At 48.1% G+C, this 17,539-nt stretch overlaps 1 protein-coding gene across 17 annotated transcripts in view; it reads right to left on the reverse strand.

Moving 5' to 3' along the window:
- Strada (STE20 related adaptor alpha) overlaps positions 1-17,539 on the reverse strand; it is a 28,995-nt gene continuing 11,456 nt past the window's right edge. For 4 of the 17 annotated variants that reach the window (XM_087572429.1, XM_087572432.1, XM_087572428.1 and 1 more), the window contains 9 exons: positions 9,302-9,404; positions 8,885-9,006; positions 7,766-7,874; positions 7,565-7,688; positions 4,877-5,048; positions 4,319-4,423; positions 1,557-1,798; positions 1,105-1,147; positions 10-955 (listed from right to left, as the gene is read on the reverse strand). In XM_087572429.1, the coding sequence (XP_087428555.1) occupies positions 773-955; positions 1,105-1,147; positions 1,557-1,798; positions 4,319-4,423; positions 4,877-5,048; positions 7,565-7,688; positions 7,766-7,874; positions 8,885-9,006; positions 9,302-9,404 (1,203 nt within the window). In that variant the 3' untranslated portion in view covers positions 10-772. 17 annotated transcript variants of the gene reach the window in all.

The raw sequence follows: 17,539 nt of genomic DNA on the forward strand, positions 1-17,539 counted from the left end.
TTCCCAACATACTCTGAAAATTTTAATTTGTTCTGACAATGAAACTAATACAACTAAGGACTCTTAAGCCCTCAGATGAGGCAAGACATTTATGGCCCTTGGAGGAGGCACCAAGGCAGCAGCTGGCAGGAGGCATTAAGATGGATTCTTGGGAAAGGAGTGTAACAAACAAATGAGCTAAGATGGCTTCAGGTGTCAGGCCCACGAGATGCGGAGATGGGGACGGCCAGTCCCAGCCTTAACCCACCTGGTGCTCGGTAACCGGGGAGACGCCGGGGAGGGTTAGGCAGGGGCAGGCTGCTTAGGACTTGTCCCCTTTCAGCCCTACAGGATCTGTGGTCAGAGGAAAGAGGGAACAGCATAGCCGAGAGCGAGTGTTGCGGGGAGGATGTGAAGGTTCCCTGGGTCAAATGTTAACTCTGGGCTTGGACTTGAGCCTTGGGGCCAACAAAGCACTTCTTCCTTCTAAGGAGGTCCCCTGAGCTCAAAACAGGATGTCAGCATTCCAGCCTCTCCAAGTCCTTGGTGACTGGGATTCCCTGGGTCTCAAAAGCCACAAAAGCAGTGAAGTCCCTTCTAGAGTGTCCTTTCAAGTAGCCAGCAGCCAGCCCTGCCGGTAGAATGTCCTTTGAACCCAGCCTGCAGCCAGAGGCAGATGCTGGTCCTCAAGAAGGCCCTGGGCTCACACCCCACCCCAGCTGGAGGGTGCAGGCGGCAGAGATTCAGAACTCCCAGTCATCCACCTCCAGGTCTTCCAGGTTTGTCACCAGGCCTAAGATTCCACTATGATCCTGAGACTGGCTGCCCTCGAAGCTGGTGATGGGAGTGACTGGGCGGAGCAACTCAGGTAAAGCCTCGGAAGCACGTCGCTTGATCTGAGGGAGAGAGACAAGTACGGATCCTGTAGTTCAGGTCCCAGGACATCACCGGACCTTCGGTTACCAGGCCATAGCTCCTGCTCCAAAAAGGAAAGGAAGGGAGAGCCTCTCAGAGCTTCAGAAGCACGGCCATACCACTAGTTCAAACAGGCAGAGGAGGAACACCTAGCTGCACCTCAGTGGCTGGAGTCACAAGGAGCAGTGGCTGGGAGCCAGGGAGCCTTACCTGCTTGAAGAAGGAGTGGTTCAGGAGGGTGCTGGCGTTTGGCCTGAAGAGACAGGGGAAGAGACCCATATGACCCCTGGGCTCAGCTGTCCAAACCCAGACACTCAACCTCTCCTCAGAGACCCTGTCCTATTTTACTCGGCTTTCCCAACAACTAAGAGCCAAAGCCACCCCGCTAGTTTCTTTAATGAGATCTGTAATGGGATCTGATGCCCTCTTCGGCTGTGTCTGAAGACAGCTACCATGTACTCATATAAAAAAACCAGGGGTTGGGGATTTAGCTCAGTGGTAGAGCGTTTGCCTAGGAAGCGCAAGGCCCTGGGTTCGGTCCCCAGCTCCGAAAAAAAGAACCAAAAAAAAAAAAAACCAGTCACAGCCTCTGGAATACTGTCTGCAGCTCCTAAGCTCGCTCTGCTCCCTGAGGCCCAACTGAAGGCCAGCAGGGTACTTACCTTGCATCAGGGTTGCGCTGAAGGCACTGCTCCACAAAGTTGTGGAAATGGGGTGAGAAGGTTCGGTGGTAGGGGTGGGAAGGGGAGTCACCATTGGCAGGCCGGAGGCTACCAGCGGCCAGGCTGTCATTCAGGCCAGGGTTGGCAATGGAGCGGGAGGGACTCATGGTCAGCTCCTCAGCAGGGATGGTGCTGGTGTCCAGCAGGCAGGGCACGGTGCCATTAAGTTTCTCTAGCAGCATCTAGGGAACAGAGATGGGTCTGGCCTGAGAGACCCAGGAAGGCCAAGAGTCTCCTCAGAAATCTCCTCCTCCCTTGAATGAATGGGATCTCTGGCAGAGAAGACAGATGTTGGAGGTGCTGGCTAGGTTTATGTGTATTTGACACAGAGTAGAGTTATCTAAGACAAGGGAGCCTCATGAACGGGCTGTAGGCAGGCCTATAGCGCATTTCCTGAGTCAGTGACTGATGGGGGAGGGCCCAGCCCATTGTGGATGGTACCCCCTTGAGCTGGTGGTCCTGGGTTCTATAATAAAACAGGCTGAGGAAGTCATGAGGAACAAGCCGGGCCAGTAAGCAGCCCCTCCATGGCTTCTGCCTGAGTTACTCCTTCTGGGTTCCTGCCCTGTCTTCTCTCAATATGCTGTTTCCTGGAAGTATAAGTCAAATAAATTTTCTCCTCCCCAACTTACTTGTGGTCATGGTGTTTCACCACAGCAGAAAGCCCCAAGACATCATGTAAATCTGGCTTTTGCAGAGGAACACGGGCCACTTGCTGGGAGAGAATGGGCAGCAATGGCCCCTTCACCAAGGCTGGACTCAAGGACCCAGCTTACCCACTCCCTTTGCAAGGCATCGAGCTGCTGTGATTACAGCCCTCTCTCTAGAGTAGAAGCAGAGTGACACCCGTCTCTGTAGCCCACCTCCACTCTGCCAGGCGCAGATGGGTTCAGTGGAGCCAACAATGGGGCATCCCAGCACCCTGGGTGGGGGGCATGCTGCACAGGAGTGGCCCCAGCTCAGGAGCCTGGATCAGAGCCTTCACATGACACATGCAAAACAAGCTGTCTCTTGAAGATAGGTAGATCTTTGCAGGTGACCTCATGAACCCGCTGAACAATCTGAACAGAACTTAGAGGTGTCTCTAGGACTGTGCTAATGTGGCAGCCTCTAACCACACATGGCTATACTTACGTTAGCCTTAAAACTCAATCCCTCCAGCTCCGTGGCTACAGTTTACGTGATCAACGTAAGTGGCTAGTGGCTCCCTTCTTGTGGACCGTGCAGGAGCAAAGTTTTATTGGACAATGTTGCTTCTGGAAATGAACCTAATGTTCACACTAACTAGGTTTACACTAACGAGGCCCACGCTAACGAGGCCCATACTGACAAACATCTAACTCCTTCCTCAGCATGTCCTGTTTGTCAATTTTTTTCTTACACATTTCTTATACCCAGGCTCTACAACCTAATTATTCTAACAGTTAAATTAAGATAAGAACCAGAATTGATAGATTCGAATCACCTTTCAGATGGATGGATGGATAGATGATCTGATACTACCCTATACTTAGGCCGTCAACACTTCTCTATTCTTTGGGACAGGAACCACATGGGACGCCCTTGCTTCCTTCTCCAGCCCTGTCTACACTTGCAGTCCAAGAATAAGCTTCCTTCCCACTCTTCATGTGGTCACTGCTATAGCTTTTTAAAGCTAGACCAGGGGCTGGAGAGGTGGCTCAATGGTTAAGGAAGCTTACAGAGGACCTGAGTTTGGTTCCTAGCACCCATGTCAAGTGCCTCCCAACTTCCCATGACTCCATTTCCAGGAGTTCTGATACCTTCTTTGACCTCCTTAGGCAACTGCATACATGTGGTCGCATACACACATGCAAGAATATACACACATGTAAGATTTTTTCTTTAAAAAGTCTTAGACCAGCCTTGCTCCAGGTAGTACTCGGCAATTCTCTAGCTCCAACCTGTGACCCAAGGTGTGAGCCGAGGGGGCAGTCTGTGAACCTGAGGGGAGGCCCTGCTCAGTTTCTTGTTTCCTTTCTGATTCTAGATTTTGTTCCAGGTACCTGAGACCCAGGAAACACTTACCCGAACAATCCCAACCTCATTCCCTGGGTATAACGGGGCCTGAATAAGTTTCTCTGGGTCTGTCTGTCCAACGCGAGCAGACTACACCTAAACTGTGGTCAAAAGGCAGCACACGCAGGAGCGTGAGCTTTTACTGGATGTACAGAATGCAGGCTCTAAAAGTGTGTGCTACAGCATGGTGGCACAAAACGCAGAGATGCCTGAAAATCTGAATCCACTTCTCAGGGAAGGAAGGAGGGTTATGGCTGCTCAGGTAGGCATGGTGGTGCAGGCCTGTACTCACAAAGCTGGGAAGCCGAGGCTAAGGTTTGCTTGCTACTAGCCTGAACTACAGAAAGAGTCTCTTTCACAAACAAAGCACAACAAAGTTGGTTCGTGTGGTTTACGGTTTGCATAGCCACGTGGTACCGTGTTATGTGGCCTCTCTCTGCCCTGCTGCCCTACTTGCCCCACCCTTGGGTTGGGCTCCGGACCACAACATTTATCACCAGAGAAGGGAACAAAGAATTGCACAAGCACCCTCCACCAAGGGTAGAAAACTTGAAGAAAAAAGGGTGACTTTCTTTTATGTCAGTGTCCAAATGTGGCAGGAAGCAGCAGACACGTGTGGAAGGCAGGCAGGCAAGAAGGAAGGGAACACGGGCTTGCAGGCTCACCTGAGTAGCAGGCATGTCTTTGAAGGGGACATGGCCATTGGCTAGTTCGCACGCTGTGATTCCCACACTGTAGATATCAGACTTGGCGTCATAACCCTGAAGATTCTAAGTCAGGAGAAAAAGCCACAGATGACTCCATTTGCAGCCCTGGTCTTTCTTAAACAGGAAAGAATAAAGCAGAGGCTGCCATCCCAGTCAGGACCACGTGCGGCTGGTGCTTACCCCCCAACTGCTATGTGAGGAGAGCAAATGTTTGGTGCTGCTGTGAAGTCAGCAGGCACACGGAGATGGATGTGCCTGTGCAGCACAGGAATCTAAAGCACCAAGTGTTTCCAGAATGTTCTCTATCCTAGGATGGGCAGCATCTCTGAGGCAAACACAATAGTGCCAGGTCCAGCTGGGGGCCATACACACCCAAAGCAGGCAGGAAATGCACACCTGGCCAACAAGGACTCTTCCTTCTAGAACCCTCTTACCAGGGACAGGAGTAGCCCCACCCCGCACATTCCTGTGCTCCCCTGGGAAATCAAGGGGCTCCTTGTGTTCAAGGACACAGACCTGCTGGAGGACTTCTGGGCTGAGCCAAGGCAGGACCTTGATGCTATATTTGGGGAAATCATGGACCGCACGCTGCCGTTGTCCATGACTGATCATGCTAAGGTTGCTGCGTAAGCCAGACAGGTAGACCTTCCCATCCGTGGAGATCAGAATGTGGCTGGCCTTGACACTCCTATGGGAGGTAAAGACAGGTCACGGGCACGCCCTAATGCTACAGAAATGCAAGCTTTGTGTAGTGGACATGGCTCTTTCCTATGGGTATATCACATGTATGTAACTGCTTCTCACACATATGTAAATGTACTTACGAACATTTTCAAGTATATCTGAAAATGAGAAAATAACATGCTCACATTTATGTAGTTAGATTTTTATTTTTATGTATTTATTTTGTGCAGGGTTTTGAGACAGGGACTTTTTCTGTAGCCCCAACTATCCTGAAAGTCCTCTGTAGACCAGGCTGGTCTTGAACTTTTCTTTGTTTTTTAATATATATCCAGTTATTTATTTATTTAAAGATTTATTTCATATATGTGAGTACACTGTCGCTGTCTTCAGACACACAAAAAGAGGAAGAGGGCATCCAATCCCATTACAGATGGCTGTGAGCCACCATGTGGTTGCTGGGATTTGAACTCGGTACCTCTGCAGTCAGTGCTCTTAACCACTGACTGAGCCATCTCTCCAGCCCCTGGTCTTGAACTTATAGAGCTCCACCTGCTTGTGCCTCTGGAGTGTTGGGCCTGACTTGCATTTAATTATCATTATATTCTATAAAGTGCCCTCTAAGTCTGTGTCTTCACACCCACAGATGAGCGCACCTCAGCCTTCTTCAGATCTGCCCCGTGGATTATCAGTGTGGAAATTCACAACTGGTTGAAATGCAGTTGTGTCTGCCAATGGCCAGCCATAAATGGCATATTTGAATCACTCTCCTCCCATCAAGGCTCAAGGACCATCACAAAAGAAGGGATAGAAAGACTGTAACAATCAGAGGTAGGAGGACCTGACCAAAACAGAATTTTCTAGACACAGCAGGACCACTGTACCCATGAACTCAAACAAACTGTGAGTGCCTGCACAAGACCTGAAGAAAGCCAGTCAGCATTGTAGCATGAAGGAGAGAAGGGCTCAAGGGTCTCTACCCAAAACTGGCAGGTCGACGGCTGCTGGGGGAGAATCAGTTTCATTTAATAGCATGGCCCCAGGTGTGTTGACCATATCCAGTGGTACGTCCCAGCTAGCCTGGAACTCACTAGGTCGACGAGCCTGGCCTTGCTCTCTTGACAGAGATCAGCCGTGAGCTCCAGCCTGGCTCCTACTGAAACTTTTTACTTTAATTTTTTTCTTTTTTGAGATGGTCTCACTATGTAATCCCAGTTGCCCTGAAACTTGCTATGTAGACAAGACTGGGCCCCACTTCAAAGAGACCGGTCCACCTGCCTCTGCCTCCTAAGTGCTGGGTCAAAAGGCCTGTGTTATACTATGTCTGGCTAGTCCAACACTTTTTTTTAAAGCTCAATGTACTTTCTCTCTCTCTCTCTTTTAAGATTTATTTATTTATTTATATGAGTATACCGTCGCTACTAGAAGAGGGCATCAGATCCCATTTCAGATGGTCGTGAGCCACTATGTGGTTGCTGGGATTTGAACTCAGCCCCCTACTAATACTTTTAATCTGCACTTTTGTTCTTGAGTGTTCTTGGAAAGTGCAAGATTACCTAATCACTTTCTGTTAAGCAACTCCCCTCTCAATGCTGAGCCAGGCTTGTCTTTGCTGCTACCTGTATACATCCGAACCTTGCTTCTGATTGGCATCTCTAATCCAGGGATCTAACATTTACCCATCCTCCATGGAGGGACATTCAAGTACTTCCACTTAGCACAAAAGTCACAGAGGTCAGCGTGCAGGCACACTGATGGGCCCACGGCCAGGCCTGATGATGAGCCTGGGTCCCTTCAGCCTCCTAAGCAGCTCCAGTTATGCGTGCAGTGTGATGGCATCTTCATCTGAGATCCCTGATGGCCAGGGCTGGGCGTGTCGGCCTGCTGGGGCCTACTCTGGGGTAACGTTCCAACCTGACTTTTTGCTGTCCTTTCCTTGGTTTGACAATCTTCTTGTTGCTCATGTGTGTTCACACAATGCTAACATCTGTCACTCTGGTACACATTATTTATAATGTCATTTATGAAATGGGAATCTTTAAACCTGATATAATCAAATTCATCATTTTCTTGCTCTATGCTTCTTAAATGTCTAGAAGTTCTGTGTGTCTCAGGTCTGAAAGCTAATCCCTCATACTGACTTCTACCTAAGTCTGCAGTTTGGGGCTTGCAATATGGCTCAGTGGGTAAAGGCACTTGCTGCCAAGCCTGACCACCTCAGTTTGATCCCTGGAACCAACAAGGGGGAAAAAGGCTCCGGTTCCATTATCTTCCCCACCAGGAGCTAGTTTTCCTGACACAAACTACTAAGCAAACTGGTTTTGCCCTGGCCATAGGCCTGCTCTGAAGCACAAAGGAGTAAGGCAGGGGAGTCTACAGCAGAAGATCCTCTCACACAATAAAGATCATATGACTTCAGCACTGACAAGCTAATGACTGTCCCCACCGAGGTGAGCTCAGAATCCAGATCCTTGATTATGACTCTAGCGTGACTAGTAAAGGGTTAGGTGGCTTGGAACACACCTGTGCACATAGCCCATGTGATGGATGTAGTCTAAGGCCTTTAGCACCCCCTGCAGGATGTACGCAATCGCCAGTTCACTCATGCCGTCCATGAAGTGTGTGCCAATGAGATCCTTTGCAGAACCTGAAAGGGACACCAATAATGACAGGAGGAAGCAGCAGCGCAGAACCCAGCAACACTCTAGGAGCCTTCGCGCTCACCGTACGCCATGAATGATGTGACGGCCCACAGCTCGTTGTCTGCGATGAAGGTGGCTCGATACGGCACGATATTGGGATGGCTGAAGAGTTTAGAGACATGAAGCTCCCCCTGAAAGAAATAGCAAAGCTGAGGGCAGGAAGGCCTACCATGTTTGAGGAAAGTCCTGCCAGCCACCAACACCCAAGAGCCCTAAAAAACAACCTTCACCAAGCAGGGACACTGCTGTCAACACAGTGAGAGTTAACCACCTCAGAGACAACAAAAATAAAACGGTGGCTGAAGATGTGACCATGATTCACTTAATTAAATCCCAAAGGCCAAGGTATAGTCCTCTTTAAGTCACGAGTATGAACCCAACTTGGGCACTGAGGCAGGAGGACTGCCAGCTTGAGGCCAGGCTCAACAGGTAACAGAGCGAGATGCTATCTAAAAATGAACAAAAAATATTTTCCCACTATAGATCAAAGTAGAAGAGTTGACAAAACTAATGGACAAATGACAACTATGGAATACAGGGAGACATTTCCAGCACCTTGACTGGAAACCCCTTCCCTGGAAGCAGGCATATGAAACATTTAAAAAAAAAAATCAGGGGCTGGAGAGATGGCTCAGTGGTTAAGAGCACTGACTGCGCTTCCAGAGGTCCTGAGTTCAATTCCCAGCACTCTACATGCACACACACACACACAAATTTTATGTATAAGAAAGAGTGCACTGTAGCTGTCTTCAGACACACCAGAAGAGGGCATCAGATCCCATTACAGATGGTTGTGAGCCACCATGTGGTTGCTGGGAATTGAACTCAGGACCTCTGGAAGAGCAGTCAGTGCTCTTAACCACTCACCCGTCTCTGCTGCTTTCTGCTTGTGGGCCTCTCTGTGTGCTACTTAGCTTCTTTGGATAATGCAGAACAAACCAGAGAGAAATGTTTAAAGAAGAGGGGATAGCTGGGCAGAGCAGCAGTGCCACAGCCTGCTTGAGGGTCAAATACTAAGACCCCTCATTGATGCCTCATGACTTCTCAACACATGGTCCACGTTAGTTTCCTGCAGAAACCCCTAGTGGAATGGCCATGTAACCAGGAGCCTCCCTCCAAGGGTCGCACTACGGTTCATTACCTGCAAGAACGTCACCATCTCATTGGAACAAGCTTCTAGGTTGATCCTTCGTACTGTCACATACTCTCCTGTTGGTTTGTACCTGGCTAAATTCACTGTCATCAAGTCCTCAAACCCTTTGCCTGAGAGAAAAGAGGAATGACTTAGACAAAACCAGCCACAAGGATCATCTACTCTAAAGAAGAAGGAACTCTATTTCAGCAGAAAATCCTAGTTACAAAGTTTCACTACTGGTACTTTCATGGTTGACACTTCTAGGTTTGTCCATCAGTCCTTCTGTAGCAGACTATGGCCTCCTGGAAACGACTTCTTCCCATACTTGGTACAAGAAACCGACAGAAGCCTGTTGTCACCGTGATCCCTCCCAGATAGCTGAGGGAGCTGTAGTGGGAAAGTAAGCATGTCCCTGGGAGTTACCTATGACGGAGAGCAGCTCGTAACACCCGCCCTCTGGCAGAAAGCTACTCATGATCTCTGGTTTGGAGAAGGATGCTATGGACTCTGAGCTCGCCTCATTGGCCTAAGGAAAAAGAAGAAGAGGTTAACTGAGGAAATGGAGGTAGGGAGTGGAGCAGAGGCAGTCACAGATGCACGAGGAGCCTCGCCTCTGCCACACACTGCAATCTGACGGTGCCAAACACAGCATACGGTGTTCAGTCGGCACTCCTGGCAGAACAAGCAAGGACGCTACCCAGTTGGCTGCTACTCTGCTAGTCCTCCCCAGTGACTGACTGCTCGAGTCTATCAAGTTCTAGGTTGGGGAAGGACGTATGGAGAAACACACAAAAAAAGCCAACAGGTAGAGAAATACAGGGTTCTGTGCCTTCTGCTTCACTAGGGTTCAGTTTTTAAGGGCCCAACTGCAAGATTCTAAAAGGTCAGACCTGCAATCTTGCTCTAGAGCAATTCTCAATCTATGAGTCAAGCGACCCTTTTACAGGAGTCACATATCAGGTGTTTACACTATGATTCATAACAGTAGCAAAACTACAGTTATGAAGTAGCAACGACATGATTCTACCTATGGTTGGGAGTCACCACATGAGGAACTGTATTACAGAGTCTCAGCCTTAGGAAGGTGAAGAACCACCGATCTAGAACTTTGCTGGTGGAATCCCATTCCTTTAGTAAACCAAGATCCCAGGCTAGTCATTCCTGAAGTTCCCAAAGTAACAGGAGAGTAACTGATTCCAAGCTACAGACCCAGAGAGCCAGCATGCTCAGCCACCTGGGTCCCTCCCCATTCAGGTTGGGGATGAAACTGGACACCAGCCATTTGGGACTGACAACAGCTCTCCTTTTACAGGCTTGCTTTCCCTTTAAGGCTTGCATTCCTATGACTTGGGGAGAGGATGCTATGGTCAAACTTTCTTCCTTCAGGTGTGTCTAACTGCAATGGACACCACAGTTATGTGCCTGCCTTTAAGCCAGAGGTGCTGGTACCCACCTGTAATCCTAGTACTTAAGAGGTGGAGCCAGAAGGACCAGGAGTTCCAGCTTTAGCTCCAGGAGACCATATCTCAAAGAGTCAAACAAAATAAAGCAAACCCGGCCTTGATTCAGAAAGTGTACAGAAGTCGGCACTGCCTACAACAGTTGACACCACTGACAAGGTGGGCAGCTGGGTAATCATCAGGCCGTGATACGCAGAGAAGCCCCACCTAAATACCACATACTCTTCAGAGCCTACATGCACTGGATCTGATCCTCCTTCCCCATGCTAGACAAGAAACAGAGCAGACACATCCTCCCCCCACCCCAAGACTGGGGACCGAACCCAGGGCCTTGCACTTGCTAGGCAAGCGCTCTACCACTGAGCTAAATCCCCAACCCCGTTTTCCCCTTCCTGAGGAGGCCTTCGTAGACCAGGCTGGTCTTGAGCTTACAGATCTGCCTGTCTCTGAACTTCTGAGTGCTGGGGTAGGGCATGCACCCGAGTACCCCTGGCTCCCTGGAACTCACTATGTAGGCCAGGCTAGCCTGAAATACATGGCAATCGTCCTGCTTCTGCCTTCTGGAGTTCTCCATCACACTAGCTCCGTTATTCAATAATAGCAAGGGCCCAGGAGGTAATCAATTGACTAAGAAATCAGAACATTGCTGTGTGACATAGGTAAGAACCAGGCCCCTTCAGGGAACATGTCCTGCTGATTGAAGTTTTGAGTCCATCTGGTTTACAATTAATAATGCCTATCTCCGAAGAGCAAGGCCCTGGGTTCGGTCCCCAGCTCCGAAAAAAAGAACCAAAAAAAAAAAAAAAAAAAAAAGCCTATCTCCATAAAAAGGCAAAAATGGATCGGCCTCCCTCAGCACGTCAGCGTGAACAAAAAGCTTAGTGGCACACACCCTGATCCCAGCACTGAAGAGGCAGAAGGACCTAGCTCCAGGCCAGCCTGATTTACAGAGTTCCAGGATAGCCAGAGCCACACAGTAGAACCCTGTCTCAACAACAAAGAGAAAGAGAGACACTAGGAAGACTCTAGTTGAGCAAAATAGATATCAATTAATAAAGTCTATTTCTAATTTAACCATCTGTGTATTCCAAGACTCAGCCATAATAGTCTATTTAGTTACAGTTCACTGACTTTCACTGTTGTCTATTACTCCTTTGAGGAACCTATCTCGAATTATCCAGCCCAACTAATGGGACTGGGTTCTTCTCCAACTCTGCTATGACAAACTGTACTACCACTATAAACATGTCTGACTAAGTCTCCTGACTAAAGCTGGCAGCAAGTAGAAAGTATCACTGAATCACATGACCAGCCAATGACACTGCTTTCCAGAACACCATTCTCACAGCTTTGTGTGTGTGTGTGTGTGTGTGTGTGTGTGTGTGTGTGTGTATGCGTGCGTCACGTGTAATGTGCATGTGTAGCTGTGCAGGCATATTGCTTTGGAGGTCAGAGAGCAAGCATCTCTGAGGAGTCAGTTCTCTCCTTCTATCTGGGAATTAAAGTCAGGTCACAGGGTTTACACAGCAGTGACTTTACCTAACAAGCCCTATGGCCAGTCCACTTGAATAGTCTTAGTGAACCTGTCAATCATCTCAATCTGAAAAACGCCTTCCCCCTTAGGACTGATTTATTTTTATTTTGTGTTCTGGCTAGTTTTCTGTCCATCCTGACACAAGCTGGAGTCGTCTGGAAGAGTGACTCCCAGGGGAGACAAATGCTCTGTCAGGTTGACTGCAGGCAAGTCTAGGACACGTTCTTGATCAGTGACTACCATGGGGGTGCCACGCCCAGGCACTGAGTAGGCTGAGCAAGCCAGTAGCCACTGTTCTCTGTTTCTGCGTCTGGGATTCTGCCCTGACTCCCCTCAGCGACAGACTGTAATGTAAGCAGCAAGGTGAAATAAGGGCCACATTTGTTTTCTCCCTGTTTTGTCCGCACATGTGTAAGTGAACCAAGTGTATGCAACGTCTGGAGGGGACAGAAGAGGAAGCCATATTCCTGGGAACTGAAGTTTTGAGTCACCACATAGGTGCTAGCAATGGAACCTGGGCCCTCCATAAGCAGCCAGTGCTTTCAACCTTTGAGCGCTCTCTCTGGGTTCTTGACTGGAGTGCACCTACTTGGCTACAACTTTTGTCCCCATTGACTTTTGTTGCTGTTGGTTTTATTGCTTTGTTTTGAGACAGTGTCACAGAACCCAGGCTAGCCTCAAACTCACTATGTAGCTGAGGCTGCCCCCTCTGGTTATAACACGCACAAGCACGCATGCTTCCATCATTTTCTTATCATGGTCTTATCATTTAGGTCTCAGTATAATTTCTCCCAAGATGACCCCACCCAGCTAAGCAGAGTCAGCTCCTAACACTTTAGTATGTTACGCTGGTTTACGCTCTTCACACAAGTCGGTGCTAAAGTTGAGCAATCTATTTTCTGTCAAGTCCACTACCACACGAGAGGGTCCTGCTGCATTACCTGTAGTAATAGAGCAACACTGGACAAACCTAGAGACTCGGAATCACAAAGCAAAGTAGGAACTCGGGCAGTGGTCTGCCTACAGTCCTCCCTGGAGAACCAGAGAGTATGGTGAATGCCGGTTCCTCTGGGAAGACAGCTCAAAGTGACGGTGACTTCGGTCCTGAGGCACTTTTCCGGAGTCTGATACCTTCCAGCAACAAAACATTACTAGGGTTTTTTGTTTTTTTGTTTTTTGTTTTTTTTTAAATCTAGTAACACTACACAAGTGACTGCTCTGTGTTTTGTGTTTAAAGCTTTCTCTGCATTTCCAAACTTCTCAAACTTCCTCTAGTGTGAAAAAACAAACAAACAGATAAGGAAGAATGATTACGTCCTCAGAGTTAAATATTTACTAGATGTGCTTTCAAAAATTTTATATATTAGCTGGAGAGATGGCTCAGCGGTTAAGAGTACTGACTGCTCTTCCAGAGGTCCTGAGTTCAATTCCCAGCAACCACATGGCGACTCACAACCATCTGTAATGGGATCTGATGCCCTCTTCTGCTGTGTCTGAAGACAGCTACAGTGCACTCACATAAAATAAAATAAACTGGTTTTTAAAAATGTATATAATTTAAACAACTCCTTGGAAAGGTCCTTCATTACCTGTGTCCTACTTCTTGGCAGGGAGGCGTACAAGACACACTACCCATGGGCCTCCAACTATGGCATCTCTTGCTGAGCACAGGCAAGGAAAGGCTCAATGAATTTCTTAGGACTTTGCGAGATCCTTCCAATCTAGTACAGAAAACAGCTGGAAAGTGTAACCTTTAGCAACCAGTTTTTCTGGAACTAGAAAATGTGGGACTGAAGAAGATGAGCTAGCCCAGAGGCTGCTGCAGGTTCTGCCGGGCTGCCTGCCTGCCTCACCACAAACATTGCCAAAGCAAGCTGTCCCCTTCGGCAGGTCTGCAGTCAGAGGCCAGCACACAGCAAAAGACAGGGAAAGGTTTTGTAAACAGCACGGAAATCATTTAATGCTCTTTGGGTAACTTAAGATTGGTCCTATCTGTGGTTAGCGACGATGCTCTCTCTTTAGATTACTGCACAGCTTCATTTCTAAACAGACTTGAAATAAACTGTGCATCTGAACTGGTTTCCATAGATGAGTTTAAAATGCAGAAGGACTTCTGAAATGTCTGGCCTGCTACTGATAAGCTTTCTGTCAACCTGACCCCGCTAGAGTTATCTGGAGGAACCTAACTGAGAAAACACTTGCATTAGATTGTCTGTAGACAAGTGTGTAGAGCATTTTCTTGATTAGTGAGTGATGTGGGAGAGCCCAGCCCACTTTAGGCAGTGCCACCCATCAGTGCTGTAACAAGAGGCCCGAGGAAGCCAATAAGCAGCATTTATCCACAGCACTGGCTTCAGCTCCTGCCTCCAGCCTCCTGCAGTTAAGTTCCTGCCTTGACTCTCCCAATGGAGGTTGTGGCTCAGGATATGTATGCTAAATAAGCCCTTTCTTTCCTCCCCAAGTTGCTTTCAGTCATGGTGCTTACCACAGCAATAGAGAGCAAACTAAGAGAGTGGTGTCAGGGTCATAGGGACTGCGGTGACAGACATAATAACCATGTTTTGCTGGGAGACTGTGAAGGACTTTGGAATCTAGGCTGGAAATGCCGTCGAGTGTTGTGGGAGCCTGGAAGACAATGCTGAGAGCGGGACAGATGTGGAGGTCACTGGGGAAGTCTCAGGAAGAAGCAGAAACTCTGGGGCTGTTCAGGTGATATTTTAAACTAAGAATTTTTGGTTTTGTCAGCTAAGGCTGAAGAATCAGCTGTGATTACAGTAAGCCCAGAGTCACTGAATTAAGCCCTGTGCTTTACCAGAACAGGGTTAGCGCATTACACAAGTGCACATCTTTAAAGCCAATGTTCAGAACAAAGAGATGAATTTTTAGCTCATTCTCCTGACACACCGCACAGCATAGTTATACCAGTGTAATCTGGAATTTCAAATTGCTCAAGAAAAGACTAATTCTCTTCATTTCTTCTTCAGGTTTCTGTAACATTAAAAGCATTTTACTTCTTGAAACATTTTAAAAACATAGAAAAAAGCCATCAATACCTAGAAATGACCATAAAACAGTAGCACTGCTTAAAATAAAATCCAAAAAAGCATACAAAGACAATATAATACTTATGAAACACTACCAAATGAACGCATTCAACTAGCCACAGATTTCACCAAGGATAGGTTTTGCCAGAGCATCAGCAGCTAAGCATATGAAAATTATGTACTTAGAATTTTCTTTCTTTCTTCCTTTTTTGGTTCCTGAATGAAACCCATGGGTCTGACAGGCAGGAGCTCCCAACAGACAGTGTCAGCTGCCAGCACTAATCTGAGCATCACTGCCCTCGACTCAGCCTTGAGCTGTCTGCAGAAGAACCCACAGAGAGGCCTGTCCCTCTCAGTTCCCATCCTCCTCCCTACCTCTCAGGGTCAAACTGGTAATCCTCCTGCCTCAGCTTCCTGTGCTGAGGGACCACAGTCACTGTGCACTCATGGGCTTGCTTGCCCACCCCCCTCCCTTTCTCTCCAGTGATTCATGTTTTCCAAAATAGCTGTGCACATATGGTGTTATTTACTTGGGGAAAATAGAGCACAAGCGGAGGGAAAGCAGCAAGAATCTTGCAGCTTGTGCCAGTTTTTAAAAACATCCCTGTTTTGTATGGGTTTTGGGGGAAGGAGAAAGGCTGAGTTTAGCATTTCAATTGTGTGTGTGTGCATGAGCAGGAAGGCATGTGTGAGGTCAGAGGATAACCCTGTGTGGCCAGCCTCCTCCTACCTTTAAATGGGTCCCAGGGATTACTCAGCTCCTCACTCTGGTGCCCAGGCTTCTACAACCTATGCCTTCCCAGCTGAGCCAGCTCATGGCCTCGGGCTTCTTGTTTTAAGGCAGTCATGCCATGTAGCTCATGCTGGTTTTGAACTTGCCATTCTCTTGCCTCAACCTCACAAGTGATGGGACTGTAGCCATGTACCGTCATGCCTGGCTGTGGCTGTCTGTTGTCTTCTGTCCTGTATGGAGGGTGGCTCTCAGAACCTTATGCGTGTCTGACATGCACAGACTCCTGGCCCTCACTTCTGAGAGGTAGGGAGACAGGCGTGGTGGGCCTAGCCTCTTTTGTACTTTTGAATTTTGGCTTGGTTTTTACAGTAGGACACGTGAGGTTCTGCCTAATGAGTCAGAGAGATCTGTGTTTTCGGCATGGACTGAAACTTGCTGCTGGTAGTCTAATGATGAGGAAGTGACACTGAGACTGACATGTCAAACTGATGAACTTATTTTAAAGTGCAAGGGAGGGGCAGGTGAAGAGGAGGGATGACGGGGAAGGAGACTTTTGTCCCTAGACGAGACTTTTCTGCTCTTTAAAATACACAATAAACTCTTTCCAGGGTGAAACCTGAAGCATCACAAGTAAAATAAGAAAAAAAAAAATAGCATTGTACTTCACTTCAAGCCGAGAACACAGAAGAGCAGACGCAGAACACACAGCCAGCAGGACACAGGCATTGCCATGCAGCAGCCACCGTGCCAGAGCCCAGAAAGCCACTTACTTTTCTCCGAGTGTCACCCGGAGGCTGCTCTGGGGTAGAGAAATCGATTGTTGGCATTTGTTGTTAGCGGAAGACACACCCACACTTAGGACTACAGTTAATAATAGAAACCACGTATGTCATTACTGTACACACACAGACTCGCAGTGAGATGGCTGTGGCCTCTCAGACCTGCACGTGAACAAGCAGCCTCTCCCACAGTACAGCCCTGGGCACACTTACCTACCATCCGCATAGTACATTATTTTGAACATGCTGGTTTCTGGGCCTTATACTTTGTGAACCAAAACCTACTTTTTCCCTTCCCCTTGTTCTTTAGGGCCTTGCTCAGGCCGGGCAACTAACTATTCTATGACGTTCTCAGATTTGTTATTCTGAAATTTTCTTTTAAAATTTTAGCACTTGTGTGTGTGTGTGGAGATAAGAGACAACTTGTGGGAAGGCTGTTTCCCTTCCAAGTGGGTTCCAGGCTTGGCAGCAAGTGCCCTCACCCACTGAGCCTCTCATTGGTCTTTGCTCTTTTTTGAGACAGTATCTTGGCATACAGCTCAAGCTGGCCTGGAACCTGTGGCAATCCTCCTGCTGCAGCCTCTCAAGAGTACTGAGACTACAGTTATGACTCACTGCATCAGGCTCCAAAATTCATTTCAAAGGCAGAGGGATGCTGGGCCACTTTTTTTTTTTTTTTTAGATTTATTTATTTCGTGTGTATGAGTGCACACCATAAGATTCCATTACAGATGGTTGTAAGCGGTCTTGTGGGTGCTGGGAATTGAACTCAGGACCCCTGGAAGAGCAGTCAGTGCTCTTAACCACTGGCAGCCCTGTGGGCCACTTCTGAGCAATGCAGAGACTAGGCTACCTTCTGAGGAGTGTGTGTGGGTGGGAGGCGGGGCTGGTTTAAGGCGCACACACATTTTAGCAAAGCAGTACATGTCTAAGGGACTGTTTCCCAGCTCAATTCTCAGTCAGAGGCATTGGAGTCTAAGTTCAAGTAAGCAGTGGCTTTGGGCATCAGCAGCTGGGAACAAAAACAGACACACCACAGGACAGTTAACTAAGTCACCTCCTGCTCACAAAACTCTCCGCCCCTTGACTTTTTTCCATCTTCAAGAGTAAC

The sequence above is a fragment of the Rattus norvegicus genome, chromosome 10 (assembly GCF_021556685.1).
Source record: "Rattus norvegicus strain SHRSP/BbbUtx chromosome 10, alternate assembly SHRSP_T2T, whole genome shotgun sequence".
Classification (NCBI taxonomy): Eukaryota; Metazoa; Chordata; class Mammalia; order Rodentia; family Muridae; genus Rattus; species Rattus norvegicus.